We start from the raw sequence: 17,988 nt of genomic DNA on the forward strand, positions 1-17,988 counted from the left end.
CCGGCCACGTGAACCGTCACCTGAATACTAATTACCTGCACCTGCACCAGCAATCACCACACCTTTTAAATACTCACCTCACTCACTCACTCACCGGCTGGAATCAAGATTGCATGGACATTCCTTGTGGATCTTCTGCCTGCTCCTTGTGGACCGTAGTTGTGGCTCTGTGGAGATTCAGACACATCGATTAAGGGAAGTGACTCTTTGTTGTACTGGCTTAGCTCTGTACTTGAACTCACCAGTTGATCAGTGCTTGAAGATTCACCGTCTGTGACCACACTTACCTGCTCTGTTATAGTGCTATGCTAATAAAGCTTCACGAAAATACTTACCCGTCTTCTCCTCTCCTTGTGTGGATGTGACAGGATTCCAGCCCCAAAAACAGAACTTCATATCTCCCATGGATGTAAACGCTGCAGCTCAGGGAGCTGCTCCGGACCCGTTCACCGAAATGGTGACTGCCCTCCGCCAAGTACTACAGTCAGTTTCACCACCCACCGAAACCGGTGCTTCCGCCACCAACAGCACGCCCCTTGCACGTCCCACGTGCTATACGGGTGAACCGAGTGGCTGCAGTGGGTTTATTCTGCAGTGCTCACTGTTCGTCAACGCAAATACCTGTAAATTCCCCAATGAGGCCACCAAAGTCGCCTTTGTGATCTCTCTTCTCACCGGACGAGCGCTACAATGGGCAGAGGCTCTTTGGAGCTCCAAAAGTCCAGTTCTATCCTCATTCGACGCCTTCGTCACTCACCTCCAGGAAGTGTTCGGGGTGGCTCTAACTCCTCTCTCAACCCATGATGAACTCTTAAATCTCCGGCAGGGAGCCGCTGAAATACACGACTACACTCTCCGTTTCCGAACATTAGCCGCCACCAGTGGTTGGAACCAAATTGCCCTACTAGCTGCGTACCGTAAAGGTTTAAAACCCCAGATCAGAAAGCAAATGGTCATTTACGACGATAATGTCAGTCTAGAGACATTCATTAGAAAGACAATAAATGTTGCTCAGCACCTCTCGGCTTGTGCCTCACCGGCTTCATATGCCATCTCTCCATCGGCCAGAACGCCCTCGCCCCAACGAGACCAGGAGGAACCCATGATCACCGACTCCTACCGCCTAGATGCCTCTGAACGGAGGCGCCGTATCAAGGAGCGGCTGTGTTTATACTGTGGCGAGGCCACTCACCTGATCCACGCCTGCCCAGTCCGTCCGCCTCGCCCAATGGTGAGTACAGTCTCAATTACCCCATCAGTATCTCACATACCTCATATCAAAGCCCAGATAACAATTAACTCACGTAATCTTTCCATCCATGTCCTGGTGGATTCCGGAGCCGCCAGCAACTTCATCTCATCTCACTTCGTAACCAAGCACCGTATTCCCATCATCCAGAATGAGACTACTTACCGTATCACTACCATTCAGGGATCACCATTAGGCGGTGGCAAAATAACTAGAAGGACACACGAGCTACAACTCGTTCTGCCCCACGGACACCGGGAACAACTGGCCCTCCTCGTACTTCCTCGCGCTACCGTTGACGTCGTCCTGGGTAGGCCGTGGCTGGCCCAACATAATCCACAAATCAACTGGAGCACAGGGGAAATCCAGGCATGGGACCCGGAATGCCAGAGTCACATTCACCGTTCACCAGTCCAGAGTTCACAGTCTGCGCCACCGCACCTTCAATTGCACTCCACCTCCATAGGAAGACCTGCCCTTTACTCCTCCTACTCCGATGTGTTCAGCAAGGAACAAGCCACCCGATTACCGCCTCATCGGCCCTGGGATTGTAGTATCGACCTGCTGCCAGGTGCCAAGCTACCGCATGGGAAAATATATCCACTCTCCCGTCCTGAGCAGGTGGCGATGGAGGAATACATCCAGGAGGCTCTCGATCAGGGGTTCATCAGACCATCCACATCTCCAGCTGGATCCAGTTTTTTCTTCGTCCCCAAAAAGGATGGCGGACTTCGACCATGCATCGACTATCGGGTGCTAAATGACGCCACCGTCAAGTTCGCCTACCCGTTACCACTCGTTCCGGCGGCTCTGGAGGAACTGCGCGAAGCCAAGGTGTTCACCAAACTCGACCTCCGCAGTGCCTACAACCTGATCCGTATCCGAGAGGGAGACGAGTGGAAGACTGCCTTCATCACCCCTGCCGGGCACTACGAATATCAGGTGATGCCCTATGGACTTGCTAACAGTCCATCCATCTTCCAGAGTTTCATGAACGAAATATTCCGTGATTATCTCCACCAATTCGTCATTGTCTACATAGACGATATCCTGATCTACTCCCGGAACATAGAAGAACACCAAACCCATGTCTGCCACGTTTTACAACGACTCCGAGACCATCACCTCTACCTAAAAGCTGAGAAGTGCGAGTTTCACTGCACTACTGTCTCCTTCCTCGGATACGTGATCTCTGCGGAGGGAGTTCAGATGGAGTCTGCCAAGGTGGATGCTGTGGCCAACTGGGCGGAGCCCACAACGGTGAAAGAACTCCAGCGTTTCCTTGGCTTTGCCAATTTCTACCGACGCTTTATCAAGAACTACAGCCTGCACTCGGCTCCTCTAACATCCCTCCTAAAAGGAGGTCAGCGCCAGCTGCGCTGGACATCCCAAGCTCGAGAGGCCTGGCTAGAGGGAGCCCAGTTTCCATTCACTGTTGTCACCGACCACAAAAATCTCCAATATCTGCAGAACGCCAAAAGACTCAATGCTCGTCAGGCTCGTTGGTCACTCTTCTTTGCTCGCTTTAATTTTCAGATCACGTATCAGCCCGGTCACAAGAACACTAAAGCAGATGCCCTGTCCCGTATGTACTCACCAGAACCAGACACCAACGAGCCTGATTCGATTCTGCCACCCTCCGTTTTCCTCGCGCCCATCCTCTGGCAGATCGACGAGGAAATTCGAGCCGCCACCCTCGAGGAGCCTGCACCTCCGGAGGTTCCCACGGGTCTTATGTACGTGCCCACAAGCCAGCGACTCCCTCTACTGCAAAGTGCGCACACGTCACCTGGCTCAGGACACCCTGGCAGCAGGCGAACCCTCTCGCTCATCCAGCAGAAGTACTGGTGGCCGAACATGGTTCGTGACGTTACCCGGTACATCCTCGGATGCTCGGTCTGCGCCGTTACCACCACACCTCGTCAACTTCCCGTGGGTAAATTACAACCACTGCCCATTCCTCGCCGACCCTGGACCCATCTAGGGGTGGATTTCGCCACTGACCTACCCCCCTCACGGGGGTACACTACCATTCTGGTTGTTGTAGATCGTTTTTCTAAATCCTGCAAACTAATCCCTTTAAAAGGTCTTCCCACAGCGTTCGAGACCGCCGAAGCCCTCTTCACCAACGTGTTCCGGAATTATGGCACTCCAGAGGACATTGTATCGGACAGAGGTCCTCAGTTTATTTCCAGGGTCTGGCGAGCGTTTTTCCAACTTCTCGGGACATCCGTCAGTTTATCTTCTGGATATCATCCACAGACCAACGGCCAGACCGAGCGGAAGATTCAAGAAATCTCACGGTACCTCCGTACTTACTGCTCCCAACACCAGGATACCTGGAGCCAGTATCTGCCGTGGGCTGAGTATGCCCAAAACTCCCTTCGCCAAACCACTACAGGCTTAACCCCTTTTCAATGTGTTTTAGGCTATCAACCACCGCTGTTTCCCTGGTCAGGAGAAGTCTCTGAGGTGCCCGCGGTAGATCACTGGTTTCAGGAGAGCGAGAGGGTGTGGGACTCAGCTCACATCCATCTCCAACGGGCAGTTCGGAGGCATACAGAGACCGCTAACCGCCGCAGATCGCCTAATCCCGTCTATCTACCTGGAGACAAGGTTTGGCTCTCCACTCGGGATATCCGCCTCCGACTGCCCTGCAAAAAGCTGAGTCCCCACTACATAGGGCCGTTCACCATCCATTCCCAGATAAATCCCGTCACCTACCGCCTGGACCTACCACCACGCTACCGGATTTCACCCACGTTTCACGTCTCACTGTTAAAACGTCACACTGATCCAGTTTCTCCTTCCTCCACAGAACCGGAACCGCCTCCCCCTCCAAACCAACCCGAGATCCTCGGAGACAGCATCTATCAGGTCCAAGAGATCCTCGACTCCCGGCGGCGGAACGGCCACCTGGAGTACCTCATAGATTGGGAGGGGTTCGGTCCCGAGGAGAAGTCGTGGGTACCACGCAATGACATCCTGGATCCGGCTCTCCTCGAAGAGTTCCACCGACAACACCCGGACCGCCCGGCTCCCAGAGGTCGTGGTCGTCCCCGTCGCCGCTCTAGGGTGCCTGGATCACCAAGGGTCACCAAGCTTCACGAAAATACTTACCCGTCTTCTCCTCTCCTTGTGTGGATGTGACAAGCTTGGGGTGATGTTTACATTGTTATTCACTGATGATATTCAATATTCTCCTCCAATATTACTTTTTCATTGAGTTGAACTTGAGAACCTGATTAGTCTGATTCATGAACAAATCTTTCAGGCCAACTATGAAATGTTTGATTCACTGAAAAAAATGAAGAATGAATCTTTCATGAATGGACAAACTACTTTTTTCCCCGCATGTCTGCCAATTTGCATCTATTCTTTGCACAAAGCTACCAGTGATGCCTCGGGCTGATCCAAAATGAGCGGGTGCTTGCAGTTACCCGCGGTTACTAGTCATCAAAAAATATTTTTAATGATATTCGGGTCGCGGACGGTTGGGTCGTTTGAAAATAATAAAGATGCTAATTAAACCTTAATATTGTAATGTATTTAGTACTAGACACAATTTTAAAATACATAGGCCTACAGTTTATTGGCTGAATAACTGGCGCGAAGATGACGCACGAGCTCAGTCTGCAGGAAGAGATGGAGGTGGCAAGAGAAAAGATGAAGACTGGGGAGCAACGGAGCTGTTTTTGGTAAAACATAATTTTGACAACTTCATTAAGTTTTGTTTTATAGAAAACTCTTGATTTTCCTTTTGTATAAATTGTATCTTAATTTTGAAAAATGTTTTAACAATGAATTGCCCGTATTTAATAAATAAGAAGCAAATAAATAGCAGACAATGTAATGAGGCGCCTACACGATCACTTGCATTGCATGTGAACTTGACGGCACCAAAACTCAGGTAGTGCTCACAGATTTGAGAAATATAGGCTAAATATTACAGAAAGCTTGAAATGTCTACTTTTAAACGAAAATATTCAAACCAAAATGAATAGGCTACTCTCTGATTATGTAATCCATATGAAATGTGCATTTCTCACTGGCGTTCATGGCGAGTCCATATCGTCAACTTCATCTTTGCGGCAACACAGAAAACACCAGTTTATTACTAAACAATTACTAAACAATCCTAGCTAATTTAGACACATTCATAATCGAATTGAATTTGTGGCAAGCTTTATGCGTGCGGTCATAACGCTTATTATCCTGTAGGCTATATTTAAGTAATTAAATTAATATAAAGGGGCGATTTGTCCACGAATGGTTTAAATGAACAACTACCAGTCGACTAGAAAATAAAAAATACAAATTGTCGAAGGCAGCTCTTATTCCACATATTTTCGAACCAGCCAGCCATTCTGGGTTGAGCGAGCGACCCCACAGAATGAGTTAGCCCTATGGAATATTCCGCTCCCCCCACCACCCGTACCACCCCCCCCCTCCCCCGGCACCCCTACGTCTCTGGCACAATGACGGTACGATGAGCATTTACTACTTTAAAAAAATGCAGGTCAAGAAAGCGGGTCGGTTACAATATTTTCATTTTCTTTTTTTGCGGTCCGAGTTACGTGCGGGTTAGTTGAAAACGTTGGTCGGGTTGTTTATACATTGGCCCGTGCATCACTTAAATCTACTGACTGACATGGACATATGAATCGCATTTCTGATACTTTATAGTGTTTGTCTGATTATTATTTTGTTATGTTACATTTCAGAAGCTTAAAATCCCAGTCACTGTCATTATACTGTATTACAAGAAGTGCATACGATATTCTTCTTGTTTTAAAAAACAAACAAACAAAAAACACTTTGTGTTCCACTAAAGAAATGCATATTTAGGGAGACAAGAGGGAGAAGGACCCCTGACAGAAGTCGCATTCTATGGGTAAATATCCTTATCTTGATAAAAAAAAAAAAAAAAAAAAAAAAATGTGATCCTTGCAGAAGCCTAAAGTTAAGGTAATTTCTCACTAAATAAGATAGCTATATTCTATATGTTTCTATATTGTGTTTAACTTAAGCTAAGGATAGAAATGTCATGTGCAGATAAGAGGCAAGGTCATTTTTCAGAGGAAAAGAAGAGGGGGAGAAGGCCAGCGGGTCAGTGACATGCAGGGATTGTGCTGATGGCAAGAGTGAAAATGTGAAAACAAGAGAGCAAATTAACTCTCACTAGAAGTCAGATATATGACAGGCAAAGCAAACATGTCACTTATGGGTACGACTGACAGCGCTTTGAGCAATAAGAGTCTTTCCCCCACAAACAAACTCAACATTTCACAAGCAGAGGCTGACAGGAGGACACATATAAACATGCTTTGCACTTGCTTTTCAGATTGCAGACGCATTTGAATAAAATAACTCATTGTATCCAAATAGATCCTGAAATAACTGTTCAATTTCATAACCTTGACCTTGATACTCCCAGCATTTAAAATTGAACAGACCAGTTGAGTAGATCATCCATCTGATTGACACCACAGCTTTGGGCAGCATGTATAAGGTCACCATGACTGTGCAGAAACTCATTGTTAATGCCAAGCATCCTCTTCCTCTCTCTCACTCTTCCTCTCAAGGTACATTAGTATTTTGTTTCAGCACCCGGGATGTCTCAGCTTTAAAATGTTAATAGTCTGGTGTTAACCTTCTCTGTCCGATTTCTTTTTCTTCATGCAGCCTGAATAATCTTGATGGGTTTTCAGATAAAGACTTTGTCGAGAGTTCCTTCAAAATGACCCTTGAAAAATGACCCGTGAGAATGAACTTAAGTGAAAACAGTCCAGAGTTAAATACTGAGTATGGACTTCTCTCATATGCACTGAAGGTGTTACCAATTTTGGTATAATACTGCAATAAAAAAAATTAAAAAAATTGTCAGTGTACAGATGTGTGAAGCTCGGACAAAAGTCACTTTCAAACACAGAAGTTTCCATTGGTCAAACTCCAAATCACATGGATTCCCACTGAAATTATTGGATTTCACCCACAAAAATATACATTGCAATAACAGTCTCTTTAAACTCAGAGCTCACGTGAAAGATCAATATATTTTCAGTGTCCCAAATAAAAGGGCTGCATTTATATTTATATATACTACTATGGTACGGTACATGTTAAAAAAGATGGTAAAACATTGCTTTTGGTAATTTTTTCTTTGTGAACGTAAACAAACATTCCTGATTAAACATATAGTCTTACAATATATAGATTGGTAACTGAATCAATCAAAGTCATTCAAGGGTAATCGATTGGCTGGATTTCATACTTTATGCCTGTGTATGTTGTCTCTCATCTAATTAACACAGGAACTCAGTCTGACGCCAAACATATTGATCCTTACCCTGCCTTGAATCAGTCTTGGGCATGACTGAGCTCCTGAATGCTACATCACATTCAGATCCCCTGCTGCTAGGCAGATCCATACACAGCTAATGTGGATTATATATGGATTACTGTTTTATACTCCATTCTAAAAACCTCATAACAGTGGCGGTCAACCTAATAGCTCCTGACATCAAAAATAGACATTTTATTGACATTTAATTTCTGTTATTGCAAAGCTGAATTTTTAGCAGTTTAGTTTCAAGTTTACACAGTGTCACATGAGCCTCAAGAAATCATTATACTATGCTGATATGGTGCTCTAGAAACATGTATTATTAAAATAATAATAATAATAGTAATTAAAAAAAATGATGTATTGCACTTCAAGTCTGTTTAACCTTAGCCCGAGGGACGTGGTTACAAGAGCAGCGGAATGACAAAACTTTTACAGTGATGAAATTCTGAGGTGTTTACAGAAATAAATATTTCTGAACCTGTGAAACTTTTTTATGAGTGACGTTTTGAGGTGAGTAGGCTCTCTCCTCAGAGTGTGGGAAATGTTTCAAAGCCCAATGTAAGAAAGAATCAAAAGTTTTATTTTTGGGTATACACAAAAGCACACACATACTCATAGTGGTCTTATCGCTTAGAGACAACCCCCTGAATTTACTTTACAAACCACTTTACAACAACATCCAAATGGCAAAACTTCTCAGATTCAATCAATCAGCTGATGGCAACAAGGAACAAAAAACCTGGGAGCAGAAGTTAAAGTGAAAGAGAAACGCTGAGAGAAATACAGAGAATTGGATAACTTCTTTGTTCTCATTTCCTCCTCTCATTAGCTTTGACTGCACTACATTAGGGAATTGCTAATATCCCCAAGTCTTTTTTGTGCTCAGAAAGGCCTACTACTACATCTTGCATATCTAAACCTAATCAATAATGCACTCACGGCTGACCTGGAGTGTGTTTTTTTTTTTTTTTCTGCAGAATGATGTAACTCAGTGCTTAAAGGAACAGTTCAGTCATAAATGTAAAATTACATTTATCATTTACTCACCCTCAAATTGTTCCAAACCTGTATGAGCTTTTTCCTTCTGCTGAACACAAAATAAGACATTTTGGAGAATAACAGCTGAAGGTCCCCTTTAACTATGTAAAAAAACAAACAAAAAAAACAATAGTTTGCTTAATAACAATCTCCAAAATATCTTCTTTTGTGCTCAACAGAAGAAAGAAACTTTTACAGGTTAAATATGAGGGTCAGAAAATGATAACAGAATAATTTTTGGGTGAACCATTCCTTAACTTAACATGCAGTATGTAAATAGTGTACACTTTACTCTAGCATATTCATTTAGTGGCTTTCTCCACAGCAAGATTCTACCGAACATGCATATGAGCACTGTTTTGTTTTATTTGATATTTGTATTCATTTCCCTATTACATCATAAATGCACAGCCACAATCTTCAAAACTTGTGCTGGTTGTTGACACTAAATTATACAGAATGAAATGTGTATATCAATTTAAATGGAATGAATACAGATTTTACCGCATTTTATCTTATGCATTGTGCCCAAGAAAATAAGATATTGTTTACATGTCAAACAAATGAGAAACTATTCTTCTAAATGTATTTCAAACTACATAAAATTGCGATGCTGTTTGTGAATGTTCATAAAACAATTATGGTTTCACGACACACAGAATCACTGAACTTACAATTGAATATAGCTGGGTTACCACATCTACACATACACATTCATTCCACCAAGAAAACTAATAGACTACAGAACCTTCATTTCAATGCCAGTAAATTACATTTTCTCTTGATTAAGATAAATTATGTGAGAACTTATTTTTGATGGGGTACGCTTTTAATAACATGCTCTACTAGCTCGTCTGATCTGCTCTGCAGAGTCATGGAGAATTTGAGAAGCTGTCAGAGTGTTGAAGTTTTCTCCCGCTTTGCTTAATGTAGTTTGGCAGGATCCGCGGAGGGCAGCCATCTATGAGCATGCTCCCTGCCTAAACATTGGTGTAGTAGCACCAGATTTGTGCACTTGTGGCATTATGGGAGATAGCCAGATGGCAGCATGCTGACCTTTGCATGAGACGGCTTCCTGGGTGGCTGCTCTCAATTTTGCTCATACAAAAATTCTCCCAGACAGCTACGTCTGTCAAGTCCAACTATCATATTCATCCACAGAATCTATTCCTGTAACATTGACTCTACTGGCGTATAATAATTCATATTTAGTTACACATCTTCTTGCTTGAATTTGAAGCATAAACTGCTTGTGACAAACTGCCAATGAATCATTTCTGAAACTGGAAAAAGCTCTTTGAAAATACACAATTTAAATATCTTCTAGTTACCTACACAAAATGTAAAAACCCTGTTGATACTGGGTAATATACAGTTTTTTTTTTTTCAACAAAAAAAGAACAACAACACATCAACTATAAGAACATTTAATTGAGCAATTTAGGGCAGTATTTATTCGTCACAGAAACATTTAGACAGATTTATGTAAGTTTATAGTCTATTGTAAAATAAGGTGGTGAGGTGAGTTTCCTCCCGTGTTCTCCAAACAAATTCACACAGTCTTTCTGCTACACACTTAACCTGCCTCTTTCTATATTTAACTCATTATGTTCCTTCTCTACAAGAGTCAGATATCCTCCTGTCTTTCTCAAGTGTTTGATTGGAAAAATCAGAGTTACATAAGATATTCTTAACCTGTTGTTGAGGCAGACGTGACAGCACTATCACCTCGACCTGTCTGGTGTGCGCTGTGATAAATACAGATGTGACACAGCATACGAGCCATCAGTTTGTCACACAGGGCTGTAATATGACTAGGTGACTGTGATTTCACCAAACATGTTCCTGGATCAACATCTTTGTTGATCATGGAACGACATTCCAATTAACCACTCAGAATTTTGGGATAACTTTTCATGAAATATCTATTTTTTTAGGCTTACGATCAGGGTTAGGTGCTTCTGAACCCTTGTTAATCAGATATCATTTCACACTGATTTTAGGAATAAATTATGGGTAGGATAGCTTTATGGGCAGGGATTGAGTTTAGTCTATATTTTTGGACAGTAATGTTGAACATGTCTTACTTGGCAAAATTATGGTGACCAATACACCTTTGCTGTTTTCAGTCAAATACAATCTGCATGTTTTTGCTGTTCACATTAGATTTCAGGTTAAATTAAGCAATTTCCTCTTAGTCATCTAAGTGACAAAAGGGGGCCGATTCACTTGAAAACACTCTACACAAAATAGCTTTATTAAAAGAAATGCAATTATAAAGTGAACAGGATTTGCCTGAAAATCATTTATGTTCTTGATTGTGTATAAATATTTTTTAGAAACAAAGAGTACAGGATGTTTTAGATCAGTGATTCTTAAATGGTTTAACTTCAGGACTTATGATTTACATCATATATCACATGGTGACCCAATATACATAGCAATGAAATTGTTCCCTTTCAGTGGTTAGACACTAATGGTTAGAGAGTCAGACTCGCAATAGAAGGGTTGTGAGTTCGAGTATCGGGCCGGCAGGAATTGTGGGTGGGGGGAGTGCATGTACAGTGCTCTCTCCACCCTCAATACCACAACTTAAGGTGCCCTTGAGCAACCCCCAACTGTTCCCCGGGCGTCGTAGCATAAATGGCTGCCCACTGCTCCGGGTGTGTGTTCACAGTGTGTGTGTGTGTTCACTGCTCTGTGTGTGTGCATTTCGGATGGGTTAAATGCAGAGCACAAATTCCGAGTATGGGTCACCATACTTGACTGAATGTCACGTCACTTTCACTTTCACTGTCACTTGTGACCCGTGTCTGAAGCATACATTGAAAAATCAAAAACCAAATTTTTGGCCAGCTACAGCCTCTGACGTCGGACGAGAGAGAGCCTCGTGAGGATGATGTTATATCTTTAACACTATCTGATACTAAGGTTAGTGCTCTGCTGGTTTTTTACCCAGGGAAAGCAGGAGATATTTGAGGATGGTGAAGAAGCTGAGGCTGAGGCTATAGTAAATTAGTGTAAATCTGCCGACATTGAGGTGATGCGCGGAAGCGCCATATGAGGGGATGCCCCCTGTAGAAAGAGCTAGGGGGAGACATCCTCTCTTAAGCTCCCTCTTTGCCATCTAAACCCCTTGAGAAATTCATCTGGCTTAGATGGCAAGGTATACGCAGCAGCAGGTCAGGCTGTGGCTTTGTTACATACGATGGTGGTGCTTCAAGCATATCCGGCTGATCTGCTAAGAGACCTGGATGGAGGCAAGGGCCTTCCTCCTGATCAGGTAGCCGCGCCGCATCATGGACCTCTCTCCATGCTACCAAGCAGGCCGCCACTGCCATGTGTGGGACTAGGGTGGCCATGGTGGGAGCTGAGAGACGTCTGTGGATGAACCTGGCAGATGTTATTCAGGCGAGGCAGAATTTTTTTTCCGAATCAGAGTGATACCGAGGAATCTTCTGTAGCAGAAATGAGTCGAACCAGACAAATTAAAGAGTCTATCAGAGCTGTGTGCATTGAAACGATAGCCGAACTCCTCAGGAAGTCATAAATCAATTCTAGTGCCACAAGAACCAAGCAAGATAACCAACCAACCAACTTGTTCACACAACAGCTTTCAACATTAACACCAATAGAACAATTATTGACAATTTTAATTCGAAGAAGAGATTGTCAAATTTATTGTTCGTGATTGAAATGCAACGCTGGACATCACATGTAAACCCAGGAGATCAAGTTAAATACTTGCATTGACTTCCCCCCACCCAGAAGAACCAGACTGAAATTCCTAAGGGGGAAGGGCTTTAAACCTTTGTCTTCACAGAAAAGTCCCTTTGCCAGAGAATGGCAAAGAAACTGCTTTTTGTACATTATACATGGACCAGAATGAACTCAAAAAGACTTATAAATGAATCGTTCCATTGCTTAACTCCATATTCATTTATGTGTAACCCACACATTTGACTATCATGTATAATCACTTATTGTGTATGTCTTTTGATAACTATAGGATACATAGTCATGTCTAGTATTGCTATAATCAAATTTTCTTGCTTGATATTGTCCTGACAATCATTTATTTGTAAAATATATCATAATCATGTTATAGGAATCATGTCCAAAATTAGACCCTGTGAGGCAAGAACCACATGCTTGGTAAGATAAACAAATGATTTATGATACCCCAGACCCAAGACCATATCTGATTGGTCAAGGCAACATTTGAGGGGTGGCCAACAAGGAAGTTTAAATACTTTGGACACCATGAAATTTTGCTTTTAGTCTGCTTTTAGTTCCAGCCTTGCTCATGCTATCAGTCATGCCTGCTCTTAGCTTTTAGCTTGTAGCTTTGCTACCTAGCTTTAGCTTGTAGCATCTAGCCATGCGGTTAGTCATCATTGTTCTTTGAGCGCGGTTCCAGCGTGCCTGCCTGCTGCTGCTATGCCACGATGAGAAGGAACACAACCTAGTCTCGTCAAACTTTATTTCTTTTCTTTTCCGTTTGAGAGTTTCGTGTTCTGAGTTAAGTTTTGTAACGTCGACCTCGTCTGCGCGTTTGAACTCCAACCAGCCACACAACTCCAGCTTCAGCCAATGCCCAAGCACGGGGTCCCCAAGACGTCACTTCAGCCACTACTGAACTTCCAGCCAATCAGCGACACCGGGATACCCCTTTCAACGGGAGTCCCTTTCAAAGCAAATGAAGGCAACGTATTCCCAGATATTTGTTGTGCTGGTGTATCTAATATAATTTTAACCCCATTGAGGAACTCAGTGCGAGCGCTAATTACGTGATTGATGGTTGTTCGTGTCTATGCAATTTAACGTATTGCTGTAAACTTGGGATTCCATATTTCCATTCTCTTAAACTCATCTTTCCCTAACTTTCGATCTTCCTGCAACTTGTGTGAATGTGTGTGTGCGTGCGTTTATGTGTTAGATTAGTTTATATGTCTTAGATTTATCTAATAAAGCCTTATTCATATTGAAAAGAGAAGTATCTTGTGTTTTGTGCTTACAAGTTAATGTCTTAAACTGCCGATCTTGTTACTGTGCTAATTAATAGTGTTTCACTATAGTTTGGATATTAGTATCCAGCGCAGATTTGATGTTAAACGGCTAGTTCACTGAATCGCAGGGCGTCTCCGTGAACAGCCGTGAAACAGTGATTCTGTTCAAATTCCCTTTAAAATCTTAAATGATTCCCTTTGAGCTAAATTGACCTGTTTCCCCTAACTTCTCATTCCCTTTTTTTTACTTCTGCTTTTATCCTCCCCTTCCTAATTCCCCTGTAATGACCAGCTTTCCACCTGATCGAGGTTAGGTGGAAACCTCTTGCATAAAAGTCTCCTATACTTGACCTATAGTGTTTTTGAAAGTGAAAAGTGAAAGTTATATGACATGACATGACATAGGGCCAAGTATGGTGACCCATACTCAGAATTTGTGCTCTGCTTTTAACCCATCCAAAGTGCACACACACAGCAGTGAACACACACCCAGAGCAGTGGGCAGCCATTTATGCCACGTCACAGGGGAGCAGTTGGGGTTCAGTGCCTTGCTCAAGAGCACCTCAGTCATGGTATTGAGGGTGGAGAGAGCAATGTACATGCACTCCCCTCACCTACAATTCCTGCCAGCCTGAGACTCAAATTCACAACCCTTCGATTGTGAGACTGACTCTCTAACCATTAGGCCTTGAGCGGGGCTCCAGTGCAGGAGGGTGGGTGAGTATGTAAACCTCTCTGTATACACTTATGTGTATTAAATTGCTTGTGGTTATGTGTCTACTAATACATTCTGTGAGTTTCCTTTGCAGTGCTCAATTACAGTGTTTACTAAGCACCAGCCATCCGGCTTCATGTTCCGGTATTAGGTGGCTGAGATCACAGGTTTCTCCTCCTTGATCATCAGGCCTGGCACAGCACTGCAGGGAATTTCATGGATGTCTGGCCAGGTCACCCTGAGGGGTCTTCTGGGTGCTTAGTGATGCTGTCGTATCTAGCGTGAAGTGGAGGTGGCAGTTACAGAAGTCTTCTTGTATATGCTGCCTCAGGTGATGCTCCCCTCTCCCGTGCGATTCAGCACATCTGCGATGCTTAGGAACCTTTAGGTACACACGCTAAGCTTTGTGTACTTTTAAAAAAAACATGGTGGTCAGTGTGCACGTGAACACTTTGCACACTTTCTAAAATCCACATAAGTGATAAGTGTGCACGCAAGACTCTGAATTTCTGTACAGTAAGGGTTACGCGCTCCACCTCATCCTTTTCTTGAGGTGATTAGACATTGGTTCCTTGGGATTCATTCAGCCAGTGTGTATTTATACACTTCAAGCATCTCTTCCCTCAAGATGAGCAGCTATTTGGGCGATTCTCATGGTAGTTTAGTAGCGCTCCCCTTTTTTGAAAAAGGGTCGCATATGAGTGCGCTACTCTGAGCTCGGAGTTCTCCTTTCATATGAGACTGAGTTCTCAGTTTTTTCCCCAGAGCGTTCCAGTATTGTTTCCATAGATCACGCTGATGACTCATAGACATTCCATCTATGAGTGCCATGAGAGTCCCTCCTTAGAACAGTATTTGAAAATCCATGCTATGGTAAGTGTGCACGTGAAGTCTTTGCACACTTTCTGAAATCCCCACTGTGGTAAGTTCTCACGCTAGTATTCTGCGTCCTTTCTAATATCCTATGGTGAAGGCTTCGCGCAGTTGCTTCGTGCCCTTTCTTGAGTTGGTAAAAGCCCCATTCATTTTGGACGCCACTCCACAGGAACTGTTGAGACAGCTCTTTCAGCAAGCTTATGCTTAAGCTAGCGATAGTCCTTGTATGACAGGCAAGACTTGGTAGAAAATGCTAGGTTCTTAGCCGTATCCCTTTAAAGGAATCTTTCCTGTTTCCAAGCCTTCAGCTCTACCCTGGGCCGAGGCCCTAACAATTAAGTTGGGTATGTAGCTTAGGCCTTTGGCCGTAAGGGGTACTGTCACAGACAGCTGTCTAAATGTCCCAGGGGCAACTCCCATAGTAATGGTAGAGTTGGTACTAAGTGCTCGCCATGATTCTGGTCTGCACTTCCCTCAGCATGACGGCGTGGGTATACTGTTCCCCATAGTGCCCCCTAGAGGACACAATTTGAAGTTCCCTTGAAAGGGAATGTCTCAGGTTACGAATGTATCCAAGATTCCCTGAGTAGGGAACGAGGCACTGTGTCCTCTAGCTCCCTGCCATGCTTCGGGTGCAAGATTCAGACAAAGAAGTGAATGACTTGTTCTCCCGGTGCCTGTTTATAGTCGCTGGTAGTGATGTCAGAGGCTGTAGCTGGCCAACAAGTTGGTGTTTTTTCAATGCATCCTTCAGACACGAGACGTTTATGGAGACGTTTTTTTTTTTTTTTTTTTTTTTTTTATTCTGCTTATTTCATAAAAATAAATGACAAGTTACACTGAGCATGTCACTAATTAACTCAGCTGATGTGTTACAGGGCTCATGAACTTTGATTATTTAATTGTTTATTTTTACAGCAATAAACATACTGCGTTAATAGTAATAGGTTATGTTTATTGTCAATAAATGAGCCTGCAACATAGTAAACTGAAAACATTTGGAGTTACGAGAGCAAAATCAGAAGTTATTTTTTTTAAATTATCAAATTGCAATAAAGCAGGAGTGCACACACTATCCTCCAAACTCCTGCAAGCTAGTTATGGAGATGGAAAAGGACAATAAAACAAGACAGAAGAACTAAAGGGGAGCTTTAATAAGCCCCCCCCCCCACCAAAAAATAAATAAATAAATAAATAAATAAAACTGCAACATGCGACCCGTGATTTTTTCAATGCAATTTTTTGCCTAAAATTGCCTAAAATTGGCTAAATATGAGGACTTGGCAACTATTGTTACATTACAAAGCTTGTCACTGATTCATTTACTTAGCTGATCCGTATATATATAAAAAAAAACATACAAAATAAAAAAAGTCTAATTTACACGTTCACCAATTTGTTCACCTAAATCAGTGGTTCTCAACTCCAGTCCTCGGGACCCACTGCTCTAACACATTTTGTATTTCTCTCTTATCTGACACACTCAGTTCACTTCATGGAGACTATCCTAACGAGCTGATGATCTGAATCAGGTGTGTTAAATAAGGGAGACATGCACAATATGCAGAGCAGTGGGTCCCGAGGAGTGGAGTTGAGAACCACTGACCTAAATGATTCATTCAGATTTGTTCACTGAGCCACTATTCAGGACTGGTTTCATTATGAGTCACTCTCCCGAAACAGATCATCCCTTTATACTTTTATTAAAATATGTCTAAATACAACTCTACCAAGCAGCAATATTTTTCCCTGCTACACACCAGTTGTAAGCAAACTTGTTTTATTTTGGGCTCTGTCACTTTTTTATTGACAGACAGGTGAGAGAGAGAGAAAGAAGTATGGGATTATGACCAAACACAGGCCTGATTCAAACCTGTATCTCCTACATGAGCATTGCATTCTGAGCTATTTATCTTCCTGGATATTTTTATATTTAATAACATGCATACACGGTAGTGCTCACATTTTAAAGGACACACACAAGCATATGGAGTCCCTGTAGCGTTGGCCTGCTTCACTCTGAAAGCTGAGTCTGCCTTTTGTCGTCTCGGAGGTACCGAAGCTGACTGGCCCACTCCGGTTACTGGAGTTCAGCTTTTGTAATTGCGTTCATATATCCCACTGTTCAAATCCCAGTCCCTCTTTGTGTGTGTGTGTGTGTGTGTGTGTGTGTGTGTGTGTGTGTGTATGTATGTGTGTGTGTATGTGTATGTGTTTGTTTGTGAAAGAGGGAAAATGCTAGAGAGAGTCAGCATGGTGTCATGATTAATGAACTGTTTAACAGAAACAAACTCTGCAAAAACTGTCTCTGCTTCTATCTGCTGATTTACTGCACCAAAAACATACAGCATATGGAAATATCTTTTTTTGATATGATGCAGTACTCACCCAGACCGAGGCATGAAACTCTCAATCCAGATTTCCCAAGGTTCCTAGACAGACAGAGATAGGAGGGAGAGAAAATAAAACATTTATATTAGATTTGACATCGGTGTCCTTCTGGTTCAGGCTTCATGGAGTTAAGCAGCATTTCTCAATGTAGATTTTAGATGAAACAAATAACAAAACAAATGCAAATATATCAGCAAAAGCATGTCTCTTTCAGATTTACTGGTAATGTCTGAGAAAATTAATTTATTTTTATCCAGTTAATCTACAGGTGCATGAGATGAAGCTGAATAATGAAAAACAGTAAACTAGTTTTGCTGGCAAATAATTTATTATTTTAGTATTTAGACATATTCTATGTTTT

At 42.8% G+C, this 17,988-nt stretch overlaps 1 protein-coding gene across 4 annotated transcripts in view; it reads right to left on the reverse strand.

Moving 5' to 3' along the window:
- LOC113118507 (voltage-gated potassium channel subunit beta-1) overlaps positions 1-17,988 on the reverse strand; it is a 135,073-nt gene that overhangs the window by 39,372 nt on the left and 77,713 nt on the right. For all 4 annotated transcript variants that reach the window (XM_026287745.1, XM_026287742.1, XM_026287743.1 and 1 more), the window contains one exon: positions 17,625-17,668. In XM_026287745.1, coding sequence (XP_026143530.1) covers positions 17,625-17,668 — 44 coding nt within the window. The remainder of the gene's footprint in view (positions 1-17,624; positions 17,669-17,988) is intronic.

The sequence above is a fragment of the Carassius auratus genome, chromosome 18, assembly GCF_003368295.1.
Source record: "Carassius auratus strain Wakin chromosome 18, ASM336829v1, whole genome shotgun sequence".
Taxonomy (NCBI): Eukaryota; Metazoa; Chordata; class Actinopteri; order Cypriniformes; family Cyprinidae; genus Carassius; species Carassius auratus.